This window comes from Amborella trichopoda, chromosome 12 (assembly GCF_054954075.1).
Source record: "Amborella trichopoda isolate Santa Cruz 75 chromosome 12, AtrichopodaSantaCruz75HAP2 v2.0, whole genome shotgun sequence".
NCBI classification, from domain to species: Eukaryota; Viridiplantae; Streptophyta; class Magnoliopsida; order Amborellales; family Amborellaceae; genus Amborella; species Amborella trichopoda.
In genome coordinates, this window is record NC_142347.1 from 46,071,722 (window position 1) to 46,099,280 (window position 27,559).

The following is a 27,559-nucleotide window of genomic DNA, read 5'->3' on the forward strand; positions in this document are numbered from 1 at the left end:
TAGGCGTAGTTTTGGATTTGGGATTACAAAGAGAGAGTGCAAGAGAAAGAGGGAATTGATTAGAAGAAGAGGAGGCTGAGAGAGAGAGAGAGGCCAGAGTGCTATTGGAAGAGCGAATTAGAGAACCAGTGGCTTTGGAGAGGGCCAATATATCTATGGCCCCTTAGAAATAGTCATATGGGAATGGATATATCCCCCTCAAAATCCTTATTAAAAAAAAAAACAGATATCCCCTTCAAAATCTCCAAAACTGAAAATATCTGGTGTCGTAAATAAAACATCTACAATGGTTTTTACTTGGAAAGCCCTAAAATCGTTGACCAATAATTGTCTCACACAAAAATGTCCTTCCTTACTCATCAAAGAGGTTTTGTACATAAGGCTGCATGAAGTTGGGCGGTATAATAAAGGGGGCGGTTGCTGTGGCAGCTCTGCCCCATTCATTCCCTCCTGTTGGCTGGGGTACAGGGGGGCTGGGCCTAAAAAAGGATGACTCTCTCTCTCTCTCTCTCTCTCTCTCTCTCTCTCATAACAAAAATTCAGGTTATGCTCTTCATGATCCAGAAAATCAATATCAATTTTTTATGTTATAAAACAATAAATAGGCTGAAAAAGTTTAAATTGGTCCTTCAATTTGAAGACAACCATGGCCTAGACTCAAACATCACCCAAAACACTGACAAAACAACTGCTCATGCAGATGGGTCATGTTTCATATCCATTAATGGAATAATACCAAAATTGTCACAGTATTGCCGCACATGATGTTTTATCTAATCCAATGCCAACTTAATCAAGAAAGCCCTTAAGATACATGTAACCAGATACACTCAAGCATTAAGATTTCAGTAAATTGGGGATTTACAAACATGAAATCATGAAGAATACATGATAATACAAACAAGAATTGTACTAGATAACAAAGTCATCTATCATGTGAAAAACAACATCAGCTCCATCTGAATTCAACCAATAGGTCTTCACCTGTATTTTCCAAATAAGAAAAATCAGTCACCAGCTCATACGCGGATACACTGATAACAAAAAGGAAACATTAACAACGAAAAACCAAATCTTAGCAGCTGAAGCGGATATTTTCATGGGAATGTCATCAAACCATACCCAAGGATGCACTATTTAACATATTCTTCTTCTTTTTTTTGTCTAATTTCAATAGGCCCTTAGTGCATGCCATAATAGGTCAATAATGGGTTAGAAATTGTTGGAGTAATTCCAATCTTGCCCCTCCAACAAAAGAAGTAGCTGTTAGGAGAACCACCAATGTGAAACATAGGTATTTTCTAATACCAATATCTCACTCTAACACCTATAGAAGTATTTCTGAAGACCAATTTCTTACAAAGTAAATTACCATGTGAGATACTAATAATTCGAACGCTCATATATCAGTAAGTCACCTGGTGAGAGAATGTTATTCCAAGTATTGGTATTATTCAAATACCAACTTCTCATGGGTGTTAAATTTTTGCAAGATACCGGTGTTTTCAAACACCTATATCTGAACAAATAAGTCACCTTGTGAGATGTTGGTGTTTGGAGGGAGATATTGGTTTTGAATATATAAATACCTCACAAAGGTGGTTTTCCTAAAAACCACTTTGGTTTTGATGGAGGGACAAATTGGATTGCCCCTCCATCAATTTCTGACCCATTATGTTGCATACTTTATGCGTACCTCGATGAGCTTTTCGAAAGAAGAACAAAGAGAATGGAGGAAACATTAATAGTGAACCTCTCCGGTGTGGTTTATTAAAATTTCCCTAATTTCAATTGCCACTACTACTTCTTCTAGTCTAAAAAAAGCATTAACAGCAAACTAAATTATTGAATGGAGAAAATTGAACCTACTATAAATATAAATGACAGCACATGAATTAATAAGAGTAAACATCTCAATGCTTTCCGTCAATTACTAACAAAGCCTTGCCTGAATGGTACTGTGTGCAATATATTTTTGTTTACTTCTATGAAAACTAACATCCACTCGTTCCCAAGGTACTTGAGTGAGACCTCTAATCATCACTTCTGCAAATGCCAACGAACAAAACAATTAGTAAAACTCACTAAAGAGGCAAAAATAAATAAAATATTATATCCACATATTTCTCATACACAATCAACTACAGCTGACAATAAATAATGCAGGAAACTGACAAAGTAAATGAGCTAAGGAGATCACAGGATTCATGAATAAGGCAAGAAGAGAAGCTTCTGCAAATCATTTCAGGGCAAAGGTGATCTATTTGATGAAGAAATAATGTCAATTCCTCTAAGGAACACCCATGAAGCTTTACAACATCTTACCTATCATTGGAAAGTAGATTACATGGGAAGAGAGAGAGAGAGAGAGAGAGAGAGAGAGAGAGAGAGGGATTATCTGGGGGAAGGAGAGGAAAGGCACTAGAAGAAGTAGGGGAAACAGGAGGTTTGTTAAGAGGGACATGTAAAAAGAAAAAAAGACAATCCCATAAAAGATTATCATACTCCTCTACAATTATACAATAATTCCTTTTAATAGTAATTACAATACAATTATAAAAGTCAATTAGTCAGGCCTAGCTCAGCTTGTTGCAACTATTCTAACGGCCAATCAGGCTTATTAACAACCCAGACATGGAAGTGACCCATTTTTTTAACAGGTGCAAAACTTAGGTCCCACCCAACCCAACAGACCTTCATATGCAGATCAAACCAATGGCAAGCCAGACCAGCTCTGACAGTCGGGCTGGCCTGTACAACTTTAGCCGTCCATTTTTGGAAAGGCATTTTACCAGTCTACATGTATGAGTAACAAGTTTGCATAAAGTCTTAATAGAACAAAATTCTACGTTCTTGGCATGAGAAAAGCAGCACAATTTTCTGTATTAAGTTGTCTAGGCCCCTCATCAATTTTTTGACAACTAGCAATATAGTTTATCGTTACATTTTCACATAGTTGCTAGGATTTCCCAACCTGGATGACAATCCCGCTCCAGAATCTCGCTCCCGCATTCGGGGAATGGGAACTTCAAGAGATCATGATTTTTAAATTTTGGGATCTCAATCTCTATTTTTAGGGATTCAACCCCAGCTTAAAGACCAAGATAACAACCAAATTAATGATTCTCTTTATTTATAGTTAGCCAGCAATGCAGCCATACTTTTAATATAGTTTCATTACTTTCTGGCTATAAACAAAGAGATCCCTATTTTAAAGAGTCTATATAGTCTTAGACTATATATACTCTTTAAGGATGGAAGCAAGATCCCCAAAAGGTTAGAATTGAGATCCCTAACACTTGGGAATCTCAATCCCTATAAATGCATTGTACGGACGGTGTTCCCAACCATAGGGATCTTTTATCCTTTCAACATCCCCCACTCATGGTCCTAACAACTATGAATTTTCATGTAGAACTTGATAGGAAGGATGCAGTTATATTAACTTCTAAAACGTTAACTTGTTCACAGTTCAGTGACTGACCTTCCAAGTCTATGGTTTTGTTTTTAATCTGCAAACTCTCCTGTTGATGCATGCTCGGAGGATTACCTCTCTCTACATATACAACATGTGGATATTTTTCATCTTTTGAGAGAAGTTGGTTCTGCAGAAAAGATGGCCAAGAGGAAACAATAAGATGGCTACAGAAACCACCAGATGCATATGCATAAAATGATATTCAAAACCAACCTTTGGTAACTCATGTTGGCGACGTATCGAAGATGTTCTCCATCCGACCATGTCTAGATAAGAAGTTAAATTCCGTGTATGAATACAATTATAACAAGGCATGCTGTAGAAAGGAAATATAAATTCTATAATGATAATCACTCTGGAAAATACACATCTAATATTACACGACGCCCCAAGATCTCACAGCCGTTAAAATATATTCATTTCCCAAAATAGGATACGGTCATAGTTCGCATTTGCATAGGCAACACGTCGCTTAAAAGATCGTAAAGCTGACCTGGAAAACACATATGGAAAAGGATAAGGCTGGGATGATAAAGTACACCTTCAACAAAATGACTTCTTTCCGTAAAAAACGGTGACAATGTATAGATGACCAGTACATGAAATTCAGGCCATCATAGTCATCCACCATTCGAAGGAGAAGTGGAGGCTTTCCATCATCATTGTCTGTGAGGAAAAGATGTTTTCCCGTCCTCCCGGCAATCCAATGTGCCGTTTGTGATGCTCTACTCTCCAAAAATGGGAGCCCACAAAGGAAAGGGAGCTGTACTGATCAATGTGCAAAGTAAGAACACAAATCACCTTTGTAGAAACAAAAAAATGAGTAGCTTACTAATAAAGAATTTGTTACCAATAAACTTGATTCATCAAAAATATTGCAAATGCATAATGTACTGACAACTTGATACCCTAGAAAACAAGCATTTAATCTCAGATCGAGTTTGAACTACCTGTTTGTTCCCCCTCGAACCCAAATGAGGGCTTGCAAATGTTATAAAGTTCATGGGCTCCAATCCAGCAATTCTACCTTCGCAGGGTTTCTCCAGATGTTTGTCATTTGAAGAATTACTAGTGGCATCTGACAGCTGCGTATCAGGACAGGGTTCATAAAGCCTTCCAATTGCGTACCTTGCTATCAAGCCACCTAATGAGTGAGCCACAAAGGAGATTTTTTGAACCCCAGGTCTATGTTTAACCACTAATACTACCTGCAGTTTGAAGGAAGTAATTGTTCGCCAGATGTTTTGCCATATAAACACTCGAAAGCAAACCTCCATCCACAATAACAATTCCAACTATGAAATGTTATTTTGATCAATTAAAGTTCAAAAAGGCAAAATATAAGCCATTCTAATTTTGAAATTTACCCACAAAACAAAACAGTTAATAATTCTAATTCTGATTAATGAAACTGGCACCATCATAAAACGCGTCAAGAATTGAAATACAAGGATCCAATAATTTAACATGCATAATACAATGTGTTGTCACTGTGTCATTAGATCATAGGACATCAATTTTAAAGACAAATCCAGTACCTCATCAGCAAGCCTCTCACCCATCCTGTCAACACCATCAAAGGTCAATGTTGCATAATTGCATTCACTGCCTGCATACAACAAGCTAGGTGAAATTATGTATCATTCTAAAGACAGAACCCATCTTCTTTAGATTAACATTTTACATGAGTTTCTCCAGTGTACGTACACTAAGAAATAATTATGAAGGCCAAAAAGCCTCATCAATTAGCTCAACAAGAGATGAAACACCGAAAAATGTCATCATATACTAATAACATTAATGTCATGTAAGCTATAAATCTAGGAGAATTCAACATGCCAACGCAACAGACACATGCCGATATGCAAGTCACGCAGAGAGACATAAGAAACCTTTGTCAATATGTGGTCTGGAAGTTTTCAATTTTTTGATTCGCAGACATGTCGCATCTATTATGTGGACAAGTTAGACCACATATTGGACGAACAAGACATGCGTATCCATTTTCTAAGACGTCCGTGTCTACATTGTAAGACAAGTGCATCCGTTTTGTAAAGCATGCATGTCCACATTGTAAGACATCCGTGTCCTTTTGTAAGGCAATAGAGGGCACACATGTTTTTGACATTTGTGTCATTGAATTGAACCCAAGAATTATTCTTGTAAGCTAATGTTATTATTTATAAGTCACGAACTAATCTTATATGTACTTCAAATGCATATAAATATATGTGTGCAACAAACTTGTAGAAATGTGCATACTGGATTGGGAAAGTTATAGGTAGGTGAGTGGGATTCTTTGAATCCGAGTCTGACACAGATTCTTGTATCCATGTCCTCATAACATCCCATGTGAGGGAATCTAAAAGAAAAGAATTCAAAATATTACCCTCCAAAAACAAGTTACCGACATGAGGTTAGCCTAAGAGCCCCAGATACATCATCAGCCAATAAAAGTTTCAAATACACACATTAAATACATTTATGTTCGGAGACTCACGATGCACCATAACTTTATCTGGGAGCCTCTTCACAAACTGATTTGCAGCAAATTTCCAATCCTCTGCACTGAATACACATGGGAAATTGACATATATTAGGGACTTAAATAGGAGATTGGAATATAATTTTCTTTTATATCAAAGTAATCACAATAATAAATATGCCCACAATATTTCAACATGGCATCAATTTTCATTATGTGTTTTATAGCGATTAAAACCAAAGAACAAAAAGTGAATTCTTTGAACCTTCATAGGGTGACTACCCTGTGTTTAGGCAGGATACCTAGTAGATCATTAGTCACACAATGAGAGTGAAAGTGCAGCTGGTGATTTAGTGAGCATTTACTACCAAAAACCAAAAACAATTGCATTCATTAATTGGGAATCCATCAAAGATAGATACCAAAAAACACAAAAAGTAAATCCAATGCTAAATGATTCGCAATTAAATCCATGGCGATGACTTAAAAAAAGTACCAGGATCCAATCTATGAATAAATAACTTGTCAATGAAAACCCCTGGCAATGAAATAAAAATTTACAGGATTTAACCTATAGTTCAATGCAATACATAAAATACCACATAAGAAGCATGAGATAAACTAATTTCAAATAATGATTTTTTAATTTCAAATAACGCTTTTTAAAATTTCAAATAACGCTTTTAAAAAAGCATTAGATACACAAAATTCACCATCCGCTATGATGAAACCAAAAATCAAAGGAAAACAGTGGGGGGAGAGAAAGCTTTGCCCCTACCAATCACCACAACCACTAAGAAACCACATTATCAATGAAACAAGTAAAAAACTTATCAAGAAAATAAGGTTTTTATAAGAAAAACAATTGAAATATACCTCCCAACAATTCCATTGACCATGATTATGAGATGCTCAGGAAATTTAACTGCAGCAGAGGCTGAATCCCACATATCTTCTCCTCCTTCTACTGATTCAACCTCATGTTCCCGACCTTTAACTGGCTGCTCATTTGACGAAGCAGAGTTTCTCTTAACTCTCGAGAAAAGGTTGATCTTTTGTAACAACTTCCACTTTCTAAAGCCTGAAAATAGTGATACATGTGAAGGCCCAGAGCTTTTACGGTTGCTCAGATTGATGCAGGCCATGGATTTATGGTATCGAAAAGGGAGGGCTTTCGGTAAGAGAAAGACCTGGGCTGAGGGTTTGGCTCCAATCATGCGGCAAACCCCAAATCTCAGACGATTACTCCCTCCTCTCTCTCTCTCTCTCTCTCTCTCTCTCTCTCTCTCTCTCTCTCTCTCTAATGTTAGAATTTTGAGATCAAGGGAACCTTGATGAGAGGACTTCTCTCTCTACAGTCGGAATGTCCAGAGGTTGAAGAAAACTTTTTCAGAACCTCGCTCTCTCTCACTCTCAAATGCTGATTTTCCACTTTGCAGAGGTTTGCTCTCTCTCTCTCTCTAAAATGCCAACTCACTCTTTCTCTCTCTAAAACGCAAGTATGAGAAGAGGGCTGTACAGTGGGTAAAGTGGACGCCTGTTTAATGATTTGGTTCAAGGAAACTGTGCGAAGTTGTGGACTGCATAACTTAGAAGAAGAAGAGGTAAAGAATAAATCCCAAATGCCAGTTGGGTCCACAGGAACATGGCGCGGAACGGGAGATTTGCACTTTTTTTGTGGGGCAGTTTGTATAAGGCCGAGGCCTTAAACAATCAAAGTAAGGCCTACCTTCAAATAGTTTCGATACCGAAAGTCTTTTGTGATGGCTTGAAAATTTATTTATTTTTTTAATTATAAAATTTAGAGCTTAAAAGAAAAAAAATGTTTGAAAAACTTACATATTGACCGTCCAAAAATGCAGAGGCACTGTGTCCAAGACTTTGAAATCCATTTTTTCATATGTCTATATATTTTGAAATCGAGATGATCGATCTGACACGATATTTTAAAGAACTTTTTTTAGTGAATTTTTTAGGTGCACCTTTGATTTTTTAGGGCTCACCCTTATATCAACTTTTACATGGTTGGTCCCTCTACCAAAAATACCTAGTAGCGCGCTAAATATGTATAGTTAGATAATCTCTCTTCAAAAAGTGAAAATATTTTTTTTCCTCAAGTAAGAGTATACTATTTATTTACTCTCTTGTGCAAAAACACGTGGATCTCATACTTTAGGGATGTAATATGTGCAACTCGTAGACTAATCCTAGTAAAATCTGAAATAAACTGAAAATATGACTCCCTCAAAATTTAATAGAGACTGTCAAATTTTTGAAGGGCTAGATCTAGGTGTCACGACACTCAAAATTTAATATTTTTTTTTTTCAAAAATAATCATCTAGTAGTTCTTATATGGTACTGAAAATTTGATACCAAATTTATTTTCTTAAGCTGGTGTTTTGGGTGAGGGAGTAGATACACAATGTGCTCGTAGCCAAGTATAGTATTGAAAAATTCTTTGATATTCTCCTCCCGGTGAGAATAGAACGTCCACTTACACCTTTGGGTAAAATTCCATTACTTTTAGAATCTCCAATTTTGAGGATGTAACCTTTGCAATCAATAGATTAACCTCAATAAAAACCCTTTTCTAATTATACCACCTATGCATTTGAAAAAAATAATGTTTCGATATATCTAAACTTTAAACGATAAGATATAAGTGTTGTCTAACTCAAAATTTAATTTTTTAAGAATAATAATCTAATAATTCTTAACTAGTATTAAGGTCTTTTGATCGAGGGAGTAAAAGTAAATTATACTCCCGAGGGATGATAGTATACATGTTCAAATTCTCTTTGCTCTCTAGGGTAATTTCTTATTCAACGCCAAATTCTGGGATTGCAAACCTCTTGAATTAAGAAAATATTAGAAAAGAAAAAAGTTTATATAGAGCAGAGGCTCTAAACAATCAAATTAAAGCTTAAATTTGTAATGCAATTTTTGACGTTCAATTCTTAATATTTTTATATATCTACTCGATCTACACTATTTTTTAAGCTTTAAATTTCACAATTAAAGATGAAACTATATTTTAAAGCTATCATAAAGATTTTCAGAATTGAAATCACATTTCTCGATGCTATTTAAAAGTGTAATTTACTTTGCTTGTTTAGAGCCTCGGCTCTATACAAACCACACCCATTCGAAAAAATACCAACAACCAAATTGTGTGAGTGTTGGAAAAACTTAACGTCGAATTGAAAACCGAACTTTTGGATGATTAGATCTCAGTATCTAAATTGTTAGGTTTGTTACAAAATCTTAAATTTAAAAATCCTAACCACAACCTCTTTAGCTGCTTAAAGCAAAGGGAGAGTACGGCATAGTATATTTTTCAGGGACAACTAATGAATGGGTTTCTTTGAATCAGCCGACTCATGCTATACATATCCAGGCCCTCCCTTAAACCATCTTATAAATGGATTTTTAATCTAAAAATTTAGGGATTCAAGATCTAAGTTAAGATGATCATGAACATAAATAAAAAATATAATTTTTCTATTTAAAATGTGATTTTTTTAAAAAACATATTTACATTGTATAAACATTGAGAGTTTTTTACAACGATGGTGACCCATGAAGATGGACGCTGGTGAGTCAGTGGGCTCTTGCACCCGCTGACTCATGAAGAACTTTTCCAAAACTAGTTTAGAGCATTTTTTAGCTCTAGATTTTTCTCATAAGTCCATCTAGATATGACCCACAAATATTCAATTAAGAAATGAAAAGGTTTATATAAGGTTTCAACTTTATATTAAAGAAGTAAGATGCATCTCAAATCTAGTAGAAAAAAGGGTTTCAAAGTTGGAAAACCTTCTAATTGATCATCTCGATAGATATACATAAAAAGATAATTTCAAATCCTAAAATTAATACATCTTATAACAAGTTATCTGGTTTTTTTAAGTATTTATAGATCTGCTCAATCTATACTATTTTTGGATTTTTAAATTTTATAATCAGGCCTAAATATGGATTTTGAAAACATCATACGGTTTATGATACCAAAATTATATCTCCAGCAAATTTTTAGATGTGCCTCTTACTCGTATACTATAAAGTGGGCACCTTATATAAACCTCATTCAAAGAACACACCTATTATTTTCCAAGGTTTCTTGAGGGAGGGGAAATACATTGAGTGTAGGCAGCCAAGCACTTGAAAGGTTAATCCTTGTTTATCTCGCTTCAGCGATTCAAAACCCACCGATTGGGATTATAAATCACTTATCTGGATTGGGAATTGGTGAGAACTGACCCAATTTCTAATCAAAACAAAGAACCAGGTCAATTCGTGCATAATCAAGTTCCCTTAGGTGAACGGGCTTATTATGTTAGGGAACCGGGAAATTTGGATCGTCTTATTTAGTCAATTCATATTTTTTATTATTTTTCGCTCTTACTTTTTCAAACTTTTTTAAATATTTATCGAATTAGTCGAATCACCAATCCGAATTGGTTTCCTAGAAGGCAGGTTCACCTAGCTTATCTGGTTAAAGTATTACCTCGCTTCGTCAAGGTTCTCAACCCCGAACATGTGCGTTGCATTACAAACTCTTGTGATAGGTTTGAAATCCAAAACATTATGATTATATGGCACCACTTATTTGAAAATCAAATTACTAAAATACCATGCCTCATTTACGGATGCCATATTGACTATTTTTTCACAACAATTGAAGAGATACTTGTGTGAAAATGATATTGTTAAAGTAATATTTTTTTGAAAAAATTGATTCAATTGGTTTGATGATGTTGATGATCTTCCCCAAAAAGAAAAAAGAGGGGAGAAAAACTCTAAAGATGGGATTTGAGATTTTTTTTTATTGGGATTGAGATAAGGCTAAAATAATGATGATAATATTTCTAAAAAAATATAATTTAAAAGGTCAAAACATAAGTTCAAAGATCCTAATTAACTTTAAAAGATTTATTTTTTAGTTTTATTTCACTCTAATGTTGCCTCAAAAGTTATTTTTAAAAATATACATATTCAGGGTTGGGAACTTTAAAGTGAAGGACAGTTCAATAATTTGACCCACCTAGAACAAGCAAGGGTATTCGTGTCATTTATTTGGGTCCTCTTAGGTACGTCAAATTATTAAAATAAGTGATTTGCATATTTTGGAAAATTGTTTTGAAGTACCCAAGCATAATATCTTATAGGTCCCATTTGGATCCCTAGAAAAAATTGTCTAGAAGAAACTATTTCTAAGAAAATAATAAATTTACTGCAAAAGATAATTTTATAAAATAAGTTAGGGAAAATATCTCCATATCTTTTAGTTTTAGGTATCATTTCACAATTGACCCAAGGTTTTAAAAGATATTTAGGGCATAAAAATTGTAGATTTTATTTCTTCTAATCCCCTGAACTAATTTAAACCTGTTTTTTAAGCCAAACAAATCTAAAAAGATATACATTTTTTAAAAGTCATCCTTCCAAACATCTAGAGAGAGAAGGGATTCATGGAGGTGAGAGGTTACTGAGAATAGAGAGAGAGGGTTACGAGAAATATAGGAGAGAGAGAGTGAAAGACACACGAAGAGAGAGAAAAATATAAGTTTGAGATATATAAGTGAAGTGAGAGAAATGATTGAGTTTAGAAAGAATATGTCTTTCTCACATTTGTTTAAATTAAAAAATAAGTTTAAAGTGGCCAAAGGTTAGAAAATATTTTTTAAAACCTCGGGTTTATGAAAAAATAAAATATAAAAATAAAAGACAAAGATATTTTCTCAATAAGAAGTTATTGTTATTTAGATAGCATATGGATACAACATGAAAAATACATTTCTACCTAAAAAAGGGTATTAAATGAGAGGAGACTACAAGGTAGAGATGGAAAGAAGGAAATGCCTAAAACAAAATGGAAGTAGAAAGAGATTTCTGTGAACAAGAAAGGCCAGAGAGAGCTACGAGAAACAAAGACAATGATTTTTGAGAGAGAGAGAGGGAGTTGAGTTAGCAAGGAGAGAGAGATGGGTCAAGGGGAGTTGGATTAGCAAGAAGAGGGAGAGTAGGTTGGCAAGGAGAGAGATGGATAGAGATTCCTTTTTTTTTTTTTAAGCTCAAATAAGCTATGTGCCTGTTTTAATTGGCTCCACAAGGAAATCTGACAAGAAAATTATTTTTTAAGTTTGTGGGAAGAAAAACAATTTCTGTGTTTTAGGTTGCTCAAAATAGAGAAAGCAGAAAAAAGATTTCATCCTAGATTTTGATCCAAATGGCAGAAATGGACAATCTCCCCGAAAAACTATTTCATGATAGTTGTTTTCCAAGGATCCCAACAGTCCTAATGTTATTTGCGATGTTTTGACACTTTTTACCTCTAATGATTTTGTAACGGATCCTTACCCCTTAAATGGTATTTCCCCTAATTTTTTAGAAGAGAGATATTTCTCACGAAATTTCTCACCAACAAAAAATGGTGTGAAAACGATAATTTCCCCCACAACCACAAAACAGAGGTGAAAACAATCTTTGAAACCAACAACTTGATAATGATGATTGTTACCCCACAATGAACCTCGGAATTCAGAACTCAAAACGTAATAAAATGATTATACAAATCGAGATTTCAACCTCAATTAACAGGGAAATAGAGAGATGAAATCACTGAAAGAGGTAATGTTACACAAAATCATGATTGCACCGCGCTCCATATTCAACCAGAAGCATCAGTCTTCTTTGGAATGGAAAGCTTGTCTTCAAGCATGAATGAAAGGTCTGGCATCTCTGATAACAGCGTTTGCACCATGTAATTTGCATTTTCAGATTTGTTCGCAGCAAATGAATTTTTGTTGCTTTCACTTCTGGTTTCTACACCTGATATCGATTCGAATCCCTCAAAGTTGAACCTGAGTATGGATTTCAGATCAATCTATGCCCAAATCTCAATCTATGTAACGAAAAAGAACTTTATTCAAAAGAAGATAAAAAAGCAAGAATATACAACTTCAGATTCTAGTTTCATGAGCCTCTCATTTTAAAATGGAATTGTCTACAAAAAAACCATTTATTTTTTGTACATGACGGTCACAATCGTTATTGTTCCATAAATTTCAAAATGGGTGGTCGTAAGAGTGTCATTGAATAGACACAAAGTTCCAAAAAATAATTCTCGGACTGCGTGACTCACCCCAAGCCATCCAGTTTGACATCTAATGAATGAAAATGATTATGACCTCCATGCACAAAAGATAAATGGTATTTTTGTAAACAATCCTTTTTAAAATAGAATTCTTCTTAAGGTGATGTTTTGTAAACAGATAATAAAAGTGTAAAGCATCCATCTTAAAGATGGATGCAAGTAGGTGTTCCATCTAAAAACAATGGAAACTAACAGTCCAAATGTTTTCTTACTAGAATTATTTTTTCTAGTTTTTAAATTTACTTATTTTTTCATATTCATGATCTCCATGTTAGAGATTACATGTCCTTAAAAATTAAGTCCAAAAATCCATCTCAAAAATAGATTTATTAATAGGCCCGCATTTCTACATATGCGGGCTTGGCCGCATAGGAACCGGGTCCTTCTCGTAAATACATAAATAAATAAAAAGCATAAAGACATCCTGCATTTCATTATTAAAAAAAAGAATAAGACATCCTGCATTTCAACTACATCTAACAAAAAATTTCTCAGGTTTTCTATTTAATATGTATCTTTGATGCATAGTAGTGGGTCACAATGAATCATTCAAAGTGTGAAAGTTCTGTAACCGAGCAAGCTACAAAAACTACCAAAAAGGATGAAGCACAATGTACCTGTCAATGGTAGAAGCCTCAATCTCTGCAGATCTCGCATCAATATTACCATTTGGAGTGCTTGACACTCCAGGAAAGATATCCAAACCAACAGAATTATCAATCTGAGTTTCTTGAGAATCATTTGTGAAGCCGTCAAAATTCATACTCTTAGAATCTTCTCTATATTTTGAACCACTTGTTTTCTGCCAAGCACTTAAAGGATCTGGAGCACTCACCGAGCCAGTAAAATCTTGCCAATCATCAAATGAATCATCATTTTCAGTCACAGGCTTGACTTCCTTTGAGACTTCAACACTAGCACTTCGCCAAAGGTCACTTTCAACCCAGCTCTTCTCCAAGGAAAACACTTGATTGGAGTCTCTGGTCTGTACTTCAGTTTGGACAATATTCGTCAAACCTGAAAATGTGTCCATGCGTTGATTAGAATCATTAATCAGTAGTTCAGTTTGGCTTATATTTGTGGAAGCTGAAAATGGGTCTACTCCTTGATTAGAGTCACTATTAAGTACTTCTGTTTGGCTTAAATTTGTGGAAGCTGAAAATGGCTCCACTGGGTTGCCTGCGTCTACTCCTGGATTAGAGTCACCAATAAGTGCTTCTGTTTTGCTTAAATTTGTGAAAGCTGAAAACGGGTCCACTGGCGTGCCTTCAATGTTTAGAGGTTCCACAGTTGCAGATTGAAATTCGGCTTCCCAAGAAAATGATGGGTTCTCTCTGTCTTCTCCTTCATTAGCTAATTCAGGATTTTTTGCATGAAAAGAATCTCTCTGGGGTTCGATGATACCATCGTTGGTCTGAGCAGAAGTCATGAGATTCTGGGTTATGCTTGTAGAAGCAAAAAATGGGTCCACTTGTGAGGTTTCTATATTAAGAGATTCGGAACCCACAGGCTTAAAATCAGCCTCCCAAGAAGATGATGGATTCTCTCTCTCAACTGCATTAGTTAATCCGGGATTCTCTGTGTGAGAAGAACCAATCCTATTTTCCACTACACCCACACTTGTCTGAGAAGGCAAGTGACTTTTGGCATCGCTGACCTGCCCATTGCTCACCTGTTGATCATCTGCCTTGGAGGGACCTGGTTGTGTTTGCGGTCCAGAGAAAAAGTTATCTAGGTCAACTCCTTCCAGGTTCAAAGGTTTTGTATTTAAAACTGGTGGGGCTATGTTCTTTGTGCTGCTATTTTCAATATCTTCTGTTTCCTCTGGCCACTTCAATTGCAAATCTGACAGATCAAACCTAACTAAATCCTCCTTTGATGCACTCTGGCCTTCTTGGGGATCATGAGCTTCAATAACTAAAGGAACAGCCTCCTGCCAAAGATATCGATACATTTCTTAACATTGCCAGGAAGTGATAAATCTACCTCATGTATATGCGTGGTGTGTGCGCATGTGTGTGCAACATGCTTGTTACCTATCTTTACAATGTCCTAACTTCTGAACATCAGGATGTTACAATACATAAAGCTCCAAATAAAACACCAGACATGCAAAGAATAGCTGCAGAATCTCTGGAAAAGAACTACAAGTTTGGATTCTCAATGCGTGCATGAATACATGCATACAACATGCATGCATACATGCATACAACATGCATGCATGCATGCATGTACGTATGCATGTTTGTATGTACAATGCATGTATCATGTTTTAGAAAGTTGGACCTTCACTTGCCAATTCATATGATTACTAAGTACTAGTCATATTGTGGTGGAGTGATCCATGATCAAAATATGTTTTCTTGGCATTAGAGATTCAATATAGTTGAACAACTTTCCAAGGATCATTGGTAAGATAGCAAAGAAAATCCAAACATTACATGAATTTGACATATTTCACTTTCCATGGATCTCTGTGAGCTAGACTATCCAACGAATGCCACCACGGTAGCAGATGCAAATTACCAGCTAATAATCTATACATATTTTTTTAGTTAACTGTTTGTCATTACCCATATTGATGCACCAATATATGTACATATTTTCAATGTCCAAAATGAAGATTACGGAAACTATAATCTAAAATATACCCTAATCATCAAGCAATGTTACCACCAGTTCTGCTTTGGCAACTCCACATTGACCAGAGAAATGGCTTCCTCACTAGATTTATGCCATACATAGTCGAAGAAAGTTTGAACATCATTTATGATTATGAGTGCCCGAAATTCCTCAAACACATTACAGAGTCACCAAGGATATTCGTCCATTTGAATCCCCCTCTACTATGATTGAGTGCCATTTTGAATGCATGCTTCTAAGCCCATATAATAGTGATCAGAACTCTGCTTTTGTTAACAAGGGGACTGAATAAGATATCAACACTCTCCCTCTATCCCAATGCCTGATGCCTGCAGGCCCTACATCCCCCAACTAACTTCCTTTGAAGTTCAATTAACCATCCCTCGGGTGGCAAGTTCCACTTTTTAGATCTACTTCCTTTGACTTTGTCTGACCAATTTCCTTCCATTGAAACTCAAAGTCAGCCACGGAAAATCTCCAAAACTCCTTTCTAGATCTTGCACACTAAATCACTGTGGCCTTAACTTGTTCTTCGCAGCCTATTCGCCTCGTTTATCTTGTCAACGATTTGCTGTTATTCGTCCCTAGCCAGGACAAGGAATAACTAAATCCAACAAGTAAAATGGCAATGTGGCAGAAGACATTGATCAAAATACATTCACGCTAAAAGAGAAATGTTTTCTAAATAGAGCTGTATGATGTTTATGACCAAGTAACTTTTCAAGAAACATCATCAGTCGCATCCTTTAATATAAGTCAAATTTTTATGACACATAGTCAAGTTTCCCAATCCTAATATGAGCTGTTATATGTACTTGTAGATGGCTGTGCATGGATGTAAATTATATATCAAATTTCTACCAAAACACGTAATTCAACATAATTCAACCTACCAAAGGAAAGCACACTTACAAGCAATGGATTGTTTCCTCAAAAAAAAAAGCAATGGATTGTAAACAAACATGCACTTACAAGCAATGGATTGTAAACATACATAGTAACAACATGCGTAAAAATATGGTGTAAGGGAGAATCCTCACAACCTAATAGAACAAAATTAAAGAAGCTACGCCACAACAACATTGTCTACATCTTTCCTACTCTCTCAGCCTTTGAAACTGCATATCAGTAATAGGAAAGGCTCCATAGAAACACGACCGTGGTTCATCTGAATAGAAGGTGTCTAGGAATATAGAGCACCCTAGACAATGAAGCATATAACAGATTTTTACACACTGACTAGAATTCACAAATATGTGTAGGAATGCGAATCAAACCAGAAAGTGGTAAAGGATCCAAATTTGAATTTTCCCCCCTCAAACTCACATCATTCCATTGAACTAAAGTAACCAAATCGTTCAATATCTGAAACATGCAGACAACCAGTTTAAGCCACAGCAGTTTCCCATATATTGTAAATGACATGCTCCCACATAAAATGGAGGCAACTGCAGCCCATTTGGCTGAATCAAATGCATCTTTCTTTCTAACAAAACACAGGCACATCCACAATTTCGCTTCCTCTCACTCCCCCTCTGTTTTAGCCCTGGTTGAAACTAAACTCCCTGGGCCCTCCCTCTCCCTCATTCGACAGGTTTGGGGGTCTAGACCATGTCAGTGGGTGGCAATAGATGCTCTAGGGGCATCGGGTGGCATTTGGGTCATATGAGACCCAACCCTTCCCAACTTGTTATCCTCTAGAGTTGGTGAATTTTCGGTTTCCATCTCCCTCTTGAGAGTTTCCGACTCCTTTTCCTGGAAATCACTGCTGTCTATGGTCCCAACTCGTCTTCAATTAGACCACGGTTCTGGGATGAACTGAATCTTGAGGCTTTGGTCCCTCCACATTGTTGGTGCATTGGCGGAGATTTCAATACCCCAAGATGGTCATCGAGCGAAATTCTAACTCTATGGTCTCTCAATCGATGACAGAATTTTCTGAAATGCTCTCAAGGTTAGAACTGATTGACATGCCCCTCCAGGGGGCCTCTTTCACCTGGTCAGACCACTCCATGAACTCCACCCTTTCAAAACTAGATCAGTTTCTTATATCTTCGGACTGGGATGCTGAATTTCCTGGTTCACATTCTATTACCCTCCCTAAGCCCACTTCGGATCATTGCCCTATCATGTTAGACACCGTTCCAGTCATTCGTCCATCCTAACCCTTCAGATTCGAGCTGGCTTGGTTAGACGAGGATAATTTCAATAACCTTTTTCACACGTGGTGGACCTCTTTCTCTAGCCAAGTCCACGGATGGGCAGGGTATCAGCTCCAAAAGAAGCTTCAATGTCTTAAGGGTTCTCTTAAAGCTTGGAGTGCTCTGCTGCCATGAAATTTTCAGTCCCAAAAAGCCTCTTCTCTCCATTCAATCCAATTGTGGGACTTTCCAGAGGATACTTGTCCTCTTGCAGATAATGAGAGATCCCTCCGATCCGAGGCCAAGTTTGAACTCCAACTCCTCTTAAAGAAAGAGGAATTTTTTGGGCCCAGCGATCAAGGGTGAAATGGCTTAAACACGGTGACCTCAACACCAATTTTTTCAAAAAATAGCCAACTGTAGAAGAAGGGATAATACCATTACTCAGATTAGAGTGGGAGATACTACGCTTGATCAACCTCCTTTGATCGAAGATGCAATCACTGAGTACTTCCAAAAACTTTTTGAGGCACCTCAATGCCCTAGACCCTTATTGGATGATCTTTCTTTCCAAACCATCTCTCCCTCTTCTGATGGTTGGCTTGAAAAACCTTTTGAAGAGTCTGAAATCTGAAAGGCAATCTCAGATCTTGGCCAGAACGAGCCCCGGGTCGGGTCCTAAAGGATTCCCAATCGTATCTTCATGATTTTTTGGGAATCCTTAAAGGAGGATATTCTGGCCTTCTTCCATGAATTCCATTCTAGAGGAATCATTCATCGGCATTCGGCAAGGGCAATGAATGCCACTTTCATTGCGCTCATTCCTAATGTCGAAGGTGCGGAAGAACTCAAAGATTTTAGACCTATTAGCTTGATCAATAGCTCTTATAAGATTCTTGCCAAAGTGCTCGCTTCGAGACTGCAAGAGGTCCTTAGCTCAGTGATCTCGCCAACTCAAGGAGCTTTTGTTAAAGAGCGTCAAATTCTCAATGGTGCATTCGTTGTTCATGAGGCCATCCACTCTCGACATCGTGCCAAGTTACCCAGTTTAATCATCAAACTCCATTGGGAGAAAGCCTATGACCATGTTGATTGGTCCATCCTTGATGAGACGTTCCATCGCATGGGTTTTGATAGTCGATGGAGAGTTTGTATCAAAGGTTGCATTTCAGGCCCACACTTCTCCATTCTTATCAATCGATCTCCCATAGGTTTCTTTCCATCCTCCATGGAACTCCGCCAGGGAGATCCTCTTTCTCCCTTTTTATTCGCGATCGTAGCTAAAGTTTTCAGCAGATCAATCTCTCGAGTTTACCAGGGTGGGTTCCTCAAAGGATTCAAGATCAGCAACTGGGGACCATTGATCACTCACATACAATATGCCAACAATACCTTGTTTTGTGAGGCATATCAGGCACAACTTAACACTCTTCATCTTTTCCTCAAGCTATTTGAGATGACCACAGGACTTAAGGTCAATAAGGTCAAATCGAAGATGAGTGGTGTGGCATTGGACCCTTCTATCGTGAAAAAATTTGCTTCAAGCGGGGGCTGCTCGCCGGAAGACTTGCCCTCCACATATCTAGGACTGCCCCTCTGCATAGGTAAGCCTAGACTGAATCTTTGGAGCCATATCATTGACAAATATGACTGCAGATTGGCAGGAGGGAAAGGCAGATTCCTATCTCCAGCAGTCTGCCTTACTTTGATTAAAGCCACTCTCTAGCACCGCTATATTTTAGATGTCACTTTTTCATATGCCAGCCTCGGTGGCCCATCGTTTTGAGCAGCTAATGAGAAACTTTTTGTGGTCCAATAATGGGGTTAGGATTTAGGAAGATCCATCTTATATCTTGGAAGAATGTCTGCAAACCTAAATCTCTAGGGGAGCTGGGCATTCGAACCCTCAGAAAATAATCTTGCTCTACTTGGGAAATGGTGGTGGCGCTTAGCTACCCAAAACAACCATCAATGGCAGGAGGTGATCAACTCGAAATACCACAGTTCTGACCCCTCTTGGGTACCCTCCCGATGAGCGCAGAGCAACTCCTCAGGGATATAGAAGTCCATACTGCGTTCTTACCCACACTTTCAGTCCATGATCAAGTACAGGCCTAGGCAGGGCGACAAAACACTGTTCTGGATTGATACTTGCCTTAAAGACCTATACCCTAGACTTTCCTATTGGATAGTGACTTTAATGCAATTGTGGAATCCTAGTTTCAGCTGATGGGCAATAGGAGGGTGTGGAGTCCTACCCTGAAAAGACTACTCTCGGATCCATAATTTCAGGAATTCACAGCCCTTTCCATCACTCTAAACTCTATCTTCCTGCCCCTTCAAGGCCAAAATAGCCTCATTTGGACCCCCAACCATTCGGGTTCCTTCTCGTTGGCCTCCTTCTACTCTTCTCTAGCTCATTCCAGAAGCCCCCCTGCTTGCCCCAATTTTATTGTAAACAAAGTTTGGACCCCTTTGGTTCCCCCCAGGATTCAATTCTTCAATTGGATAGCTAGATCCGAGAGAGCCCTTACCGTGGATCAATTGCAGAGAAAGGGTCTCCAAATCTCAAATAGAAGCTTTATGTGCACTGAGGACGAGGAGACCAATGCTCACTTCTTCATCCATTGCAAGGTAGCCTTGTCTATTTGGGCTGACATCCTTTAGTTATTCCAATGGCAGTGGGTGGCTCCACTTGATGTCCCTCATCTCATCAGTTCTACCTTCTCAACCCCCTGGCCTCAGGCTGGCACCCTGTTTTGGCAGGCCTCGGTAGCTGCCACCCTTTGGACAATCTGGACCAAGAGAAATGCCAAATGTTTTCGAAGCCAGTCATCTCCGGTGACTGCACTAGTAGAAAAGATCAGAGAAGCAGTAATCTTCTGGGCCACTCACCACCAACAGTTCAAAAACCTTTCCCACTCTGACTTTCTCCACGGCTGGACACCCATTCTCTCCTTCAAAACTCAGAGGCCATCACGCTCTTCCCTTTGGAGACCACCCGAAGTGGGCCACATCACCCTTAACTTTGAAGGGTGTTCTCACAAAAACTCAGGCCATGCAAACATAGGTGGCTAGTTCCGTGACCACAACAGCAATACCCTTTGCTCCTTTTCTATTCCCATTGGTGTCTCTAACTCAACAATTGCGGAGGCCTCTGCTCTCCAGGAAGGCCTCAAGAAGTTAGACACTAGCTGGGGCCCATATGTAACCATTGAAGGCGACTCTTACAGTGTTATAGCCTGGGCCTCAGGCACTGCCCCCTAGCCTTGGAAACTTGACAAAACATTCGAAGAAATCTATCAACTGACAAAGAATCTACAAATCTCCTGGAATCATGGTTGGAGAGAAGAAAATGATGAGGATGATTCCCTAGCAACAACCTTGTCTCAAGCCAACCTAAGCAACCCTTAGGGAACCTCTGCTCGAGTTCCTATCACATATTGGAATTGATATAATGGCTCGATTCATGTAAAGCTTCTGATATACCCTTGGTTTTGTACAGGGCACCCATTTGTGGGTTGCCTATTTTTTGGGCAGAACTGTCTGTGGGTATCCTGTCCCCCTCTCCTCCCACATTCTGTACTCACTGTCAGTTCAATACAGTCAACATATTAAAAAAAAAAACAAAACAATGCCAAAAATCATCACTCTATAGATCCTATTTCCCTTAGGCCTAATATTCCAACACTTGTCATAAATATGCATCTGCAAGCTACTAAATAACCAGTCACCATACCTTCTTTTCAATTAGTAATAAATCACACTCTTGAGCACTACATCGAATTCATAACCTGCAATATAGAGTTTCATCAAAAAGAAAAAATTTCTCTAAGAAATACCTTGGAAACCATCACGCCAGACAACACATCAAGCCTCATCCACTGCACTACTAATCCTTAACACTATAGACAAGAAAAAAAACCCTAGACCAACACTTATTGCAAGAAAAACTAATTTCTTTATTCATTTGTCACACATGAATGTCAAAAATCATAACATAGATTGTGTTCTTTATCAAGGTTGTCGATTAAAAAACCTAAAAAAAAAAGAATAAGGAATTACATTGTTTCATTTACATTGCCACTTCAATTTCTATTTCAATATCTAAATTTGCTCCTAGTTAATTGGTCTATGTTTCATTGAATTGATTGCCCACAGAGTATTAAAAGAGAGAAAATTTTGAAATGGGTATTTCCATTTTGCTTTCAGTATGGCCCTTGATTGAGCGGAAAGGTGGAACAGTCACTCACTCCAATTAGTGGGGATAAGGCTTTGATGATGATGATTGCCATTTCGCTTTCAAGTTCAAAACCCAAGCAGAACAGAACCCAATTCTTATTACCCACTACAATGCCAACTCCAATATTTGCAAATAAATTACAATAAAAAGGAGAAAAAAGAGAGAGAAAAAGGATAAGAAACAACTACTGAATTGCAATGGTGATTCTCAAATTCAATTGAATGAAAACACTATAAACCCAAAGACTCACAGATCTATTGAGCCCAAAAGAATCGAGAAATCTCCGATAACTATGAGTCGAACCAAACCGAATTGTCGAATCTAAACCAGGCCTCCTCTGTTGAGCTCCACAAAACATACAATTGTGAGCCCTCAAACCTCTGGGTAACCATCCTTGGCATTTTATGCATCTCAGATATGCGGGAGAAGGGTTAAAACTAGAGATTGTTCGGTCCAAAGAGGCAAAACTAGAGATATCAGAGGCACTGGGATCATAAGACGACAAACCAGCCCCATTTCTGAGATGTGTTTTGATCTTTTGAATTAGGGCACTTGGGTATTCAACTGCCATTTTTATAATTCATTAGAGAGAGAAATAGGAAAATGGGGATTTCATGGGTTTCCGCAACCTACATAGATAAAAATGGCGGGTGTAACACAAGCTCTGTTTAGAGAGAGAAAAGAGTGGCTTAGACTTGAGAGTAACACAAACTCGCTTTGATAGGCCGGGATAGGGACGCAAAAATAGCGGGCTGGTTTAGAGAGAGAAAAAATACACAAAACTCCGAGTCAAATCTAGAGAGAGAAGAAAACATGTTACTTTATATCACGAGAGATGTCCGCAGGATTGAACGGGGATGCTCGCTATGAAGGAAGAAATATCCGATTTGCTCCTCTGAATTAGGGTGGCAACAGGTTGGGTCTAGCTGGACCCGGACTTGGATCCGGCCTCGAATAGTATTCAAGTTTAAGTTTTGGACACATACCTTATCTAGTGGGTCCAAAATTAGACCTAAACTCAAACCCATCGAGTCTTAGGTCAATTCATTAGATCTTGGGTCTGTTTTTTTTTTACTTTTCTTTTATTATCATATATCTATATTATTGACAACAATGTCACAATCACCTGCCATTATATTTCAAACTATTTTATTTGGCGTTTAATAGCTAAATATGACTACGAGTTTTTATTGTACATGATCTTTAATATATCCAAACAAATAGGCCTTAAAGTAAAATGTTTTATTTCCAACAGTTTACTGTTGGTATGGGTCGAGGCTAGCTAAACTATGACTAGAATAGTGCTTAGATCCAAGTTTTGGACCCAGACCCGACCCATCAGGTCCAAAAATTAAATCCATACCCAAACCCGATGTCGGATCTACCTGTCGAGACCAGGGTTTGGTCGGGTCGATTGCCACCCCTTCTCTGAATAAAGGAGTGGCTTTAGATCGAATGGGCCGGGTCTCTTAGTATAGCTAAGCCAGGTCCAATAGTGGTCCATTTACAATTGGAAACCAAGTACTTTCATCTGATAGTGTCTAAAATCACACCTATAGAAACCATCTTCTAACCTTTGTATGACCCTAAATTTTGCATAGCCACTTACTTCATCCCAGTAATCAATCTAAATAAAATAAAATTCTATTCGCCGCTTACATATGGTCACAATGAGCCCTTTTTTAATAATGAATCTCGACCGTCCATTTGGTGAATTTTAAGATCTAGTCATTAAGGAATTCAAAGTTAGTTTTTTCTATTTTAATATTGTTAACTTAATAAAACCAAAGCCATCTACAAAATTTAGAAAAGGAAAATGTTTCTTCTAAAGACTATATCTAAGCATCTCACGAAATGGGTGGCATGTGTTAATATAAAGGATAAAAATCAAGGTTTGGCAAAAGTAATGGAAAGAAAAATAGCGTAGAAAAATTAAAAAAGAGAAAATCGTAAAGATTTACGTGGTCAAGCAAAACCCTTTTAGACCCGCTCTTCCAATCGACACGACCCGACAATCTCTCATCTCTATTCCACAGTTAAGTCACCGACTAGGAAGAGACCCATCTCTATTCCATAGCTAAACCGTTGTTCAAGAAGAGAACTTTAACAACAACTAACACTTTATGTCATTAAAAGGAGAGACCATCGAAAATCTTCATGGAACCGTTACTCTACAATAAACCAACTTCCCAATCTACAGAAGGTACGTACATGGTGTTTCTATCTATAAGAAGCTCTATTTTGTCTAAGGGTAGGCCTTGCCTCTGAGGCCCCTACCTCTCCCTCTCTAAGGGGGAGTCACATGTCCCGTATATTGACCCAAATAGGATACATATATTATTGTAGGTGCTCCCCAATAAGGAGATAGCATGTACCAAATTTTATATTCATATAATTTGTATTAAAAAAATTAAAAATTAAAATCTAGGATCAAACTTTGAGTGGCTCACTTGATCAAAATTGGATGATTGGCTGGTAAGGGAAGCATAAATCTACTATGCTGTAGGGAAAGTATAGAAACCTTTCCCGCTACATATATCTAAAAAACCAAAAGATATACCCAAGACACCTAATCTTTTTAGATTTCTATTTCTTTTAGGAAACTTATCAATATCAATCCAAATCCCACATAATATGAGATTTCTTTATATGAGTGATTTTGGATAATCACCACATCAAACATGTTAAGTGGCTTAAAAAACGCTTTTTTAAAATTATTTATTAAAATAAAAATAGTATATGTTTAAAGATTAAGGTCAAACCTATGTAACATGGACACACATGTCCGAGGGTCTGACTACGCTTCGACACTTGGTGGACGGACATGCGTGTTGACAATTCTTGAAATGCATACAACATTCCTATGGAGTGTCAAATAGCGTGTCCATGTTTTATCTTTGGGATTTGGCGTTTCTTTACAAAGGTTAGTGGAATCTTCGGATGGAGGCTACATTGCAGACATATATTCAGTGACTATGTAAGCCAATTTGAGAGTAGTATGTAAGAAGATGACATTTTGTTGTCATCTCTTGAAATTTAACCCGTTGAAGCGTTCGAGTCTTATAAAATCGTTGTTCATGACTTTCAAGGAAGTCATAACAGTTTATTTGTTTTCACCCATAAATATCGTATTGATTGTTAGAATATGGTTGGGAGAAATAGGGGCAAAAGATAATACAAAGGAAAGAGAAGATTGCTTCCTTCTTGTTTTCGGGCACGCATGAATGCTATCTCAATATAATATTTGCACCCTTTGATACTATAAATGTTGTGCATAGGAAGGGTAATTTATCATCAGGATACAAGAAAACATAGAGGTCTCTTTGTTGCTCCAAAGCTTTATACACCTGAGTTTGAAGAATCCATAGTAGGCAGTGGAGTCTAGTGTTGTTTATAGAGAGAAAGAGACAAAAAGGGAGTAGAGAGAGAGATGAGAACTATATTATGTTCTCTGGATTTTTTTAAATAGAAGAGGTACAAAGAGAGTTTCTTTCACTATAACTCATATGGCAAATGTCTTTATCCAAGTCTCTATCTCGTATGGGAAAAAGACCCCATTTTATAGAGCTACAAGGATGATGTATGTTTAATATAAGGTGGTTATATGCACCCCCTTAAAGGGGGTTGTTAGAGGTCTCCATCTCATCAACAACTCGACATCCCATATGAGCCATGCTCACAAAAAGAGCCTCGAGCCTGACAGGTACCAATGTAAAGTGCTGCTCCATACATACACCATCTCTCACAGTTGTACTAGAGTATAAGGTATAAGAATACATACACTTAAATACCACGTATTTACTCTCTTATCTTCAATGTGGGACTAAAAATCTACATTTTTCCCTCTCTACAAAATACTGCTTATGAAAAACCACAAAATAACAAATACCTACACTTAAATACCACGTATTTATTCTATTTTCTTCAATGTGGGACTAAAAACCCACAGCTTTCCGTCTCTATAAAACATTGCTTATGAAAACCACAAAAAACCTATATTGTTATTTTGAAATACACATAGTATTTTTCAAAACCAAAATACTAACATGTGATGGCCACATGTCAAAAAGTTCGTCCAACCATGTATGATTCAACTAAAAGGTTCTACTTTCTTAAGAAAATAAATGAAAAACTTTTGTGAATATCTCATATTTTATGAATTTTAAAAGGGATTATATACTATGAGATCATTTATTTTTGTTACAAGGAAGTCACAATTACTCCTAGCCATTAGATGTCAAATTAGATGACTAGAGGTATGTCACAAAGTTTGAAAAATATTCTTTTAACTTTGAGTCCAGTTAATGACACTCTTACAACCATTTGATTTGAAATATGATAGAGAAAACTGTTTGTGACATCCTTTTAACAAAAGTAAATGGTTTATTTGAATACTTTTTCAATTTTAAAATAAAATATATACCATGAGACTAGTTATCTTTTAAACAAGGAAGTTCAAATCATTATTGTCCATTTGATGTTAAATCAATCATTGAAGATATGTCATTGATTGGGCACAAAGGTCAAAATGAAAATATTTGACTACTATGACACACTTTATTATATTGAATTTCACATCTAATGGCTAAAAATGATTGCGCGTACTAAAAGTAAATGGGTATATAATCTCATTTAAAAATGTCTTAAATATTTCATATTGTATATAGGTCCCACTTTTGGCATGTATTGTATTTTAATTTTATTTTTTTATGCATTTATTAAAGCTTAAAATTTGGGTATTCATGCTTCTCACCCGCTTAAAAATACAAAAAATATTAATTTTGAATAAATATTCAGATAATCTCTCTCAATCAATGTCTATTATGGGAAAAACCCTCTATATTTTTATGTCTCCATTAGGGCGTGTTTGATAACAGGAAGCAAAAATATGAACTGGAAATTGGAAGTTACTGAAGAACGGTAAATTAGAAGTTATTTAAGAAGTCAATGGTTTTTGTGTTTGATAACCTCCATGGGAAGTTAAAAATTTCATAGTTTCTGTGTTTGATAACTCTTGGGATATAAGGTCAATATCTTATAATTATATTTACATAGATAATAATTTAAATAGAAATATATAATATTTCTAACATACTATAATATATGATATACTGTATTTTATATTTATTTTTAATATATATATATATCTTATATTACATAAAATAATATAATATATTATAATATTTTTTTATTATATATAATATATTATAATATATATAATATAATATAATATAATATAATATATAATACATATTATAATATAATATAATAATATTATATTATATATAATATATATATTGGACAAAATAAAAAAAAGTTCCCTTTTCAACTTCGATGGTTTGCCATTAAACTTTACTCAAACCTAAAATGTGTGATCTTCAACAGTAAAAGGGAGTTCTCAAATTATCTTCT

The 27,559-nt window shown here is 36.6% G+C and overlaps 2 protein-coding genes across 6 annotated transcripts; both read right to left on the reverse strand.

The window, feature by feature from the left end:
- Positions 1-677: 677 nt before the first annotated feature.
- On the reverse strand, positions 678-7,480 carry LOC18435477 (putative lipase C4A8.10). Of its 5 annotated transcripts, XM_020667915.2 has the most exons (10): positions 6,840-7,480; positions 5,979-6,046; positions 5,017-5,087; positions 4,429-4,686; positions 4,078-4,241; positions 3,916-3,971; positions 3,692-3,744; positions 3,485-3,605; positions 1,949-2,046; positions 678-984 (listed from the first exon to the last, which is right to left on the reverse strand). In XM_020667915.2, exons 1-10 carry the CDS (start codon positions 7,178-7,180, stop codon positions 913-915), a joined length of 1,302 nt encoding a protein of 433 aa, XP_020523574.1. In that variant the 5' UTR covers positions 7,181-7,480; the 3' UTR covers positions 678-912. The 5 variants fall into 5 exon arrangements, 1 of the variants encoding a protein (XP_020523574.1); XR_016046377.1 differs by lacking the exon at positions 3,916-3,971 and having other exon boundaries at positions 4,020-4,241; XR_016046375.1 differs by lacking the exon at positions 3,916-3,971 and having other exon boundaries at positions 3,972-4,241.
- Positions 7,481-12,449: 4,969 nt separating this feature from the next.
- On the reverse strand, positions 12,450-22,942 carry LOC18435478 (uncharacterized). Its single transcript, XM_006845523.4, has 3 exons — positions 22,398-22,942; positions 13,738-15,053; positions 12,450-12,827 (listed from the first exon to the last, which is right to left on the reverse strand). Exons 1-3 carry the CDS (start codon positions 22,716-22,718, stop codon positions 12,635-12,637), a joined length of 1,830 nt encoding a protein of 609 aa, XP_006845586.2. The 5' UTR covers positions 22,719-22,942; the 3' UTR covers positions 12,450-12,634.
- Positions 22,943-27,559: the final 4,617 nt, after the last annotated feature.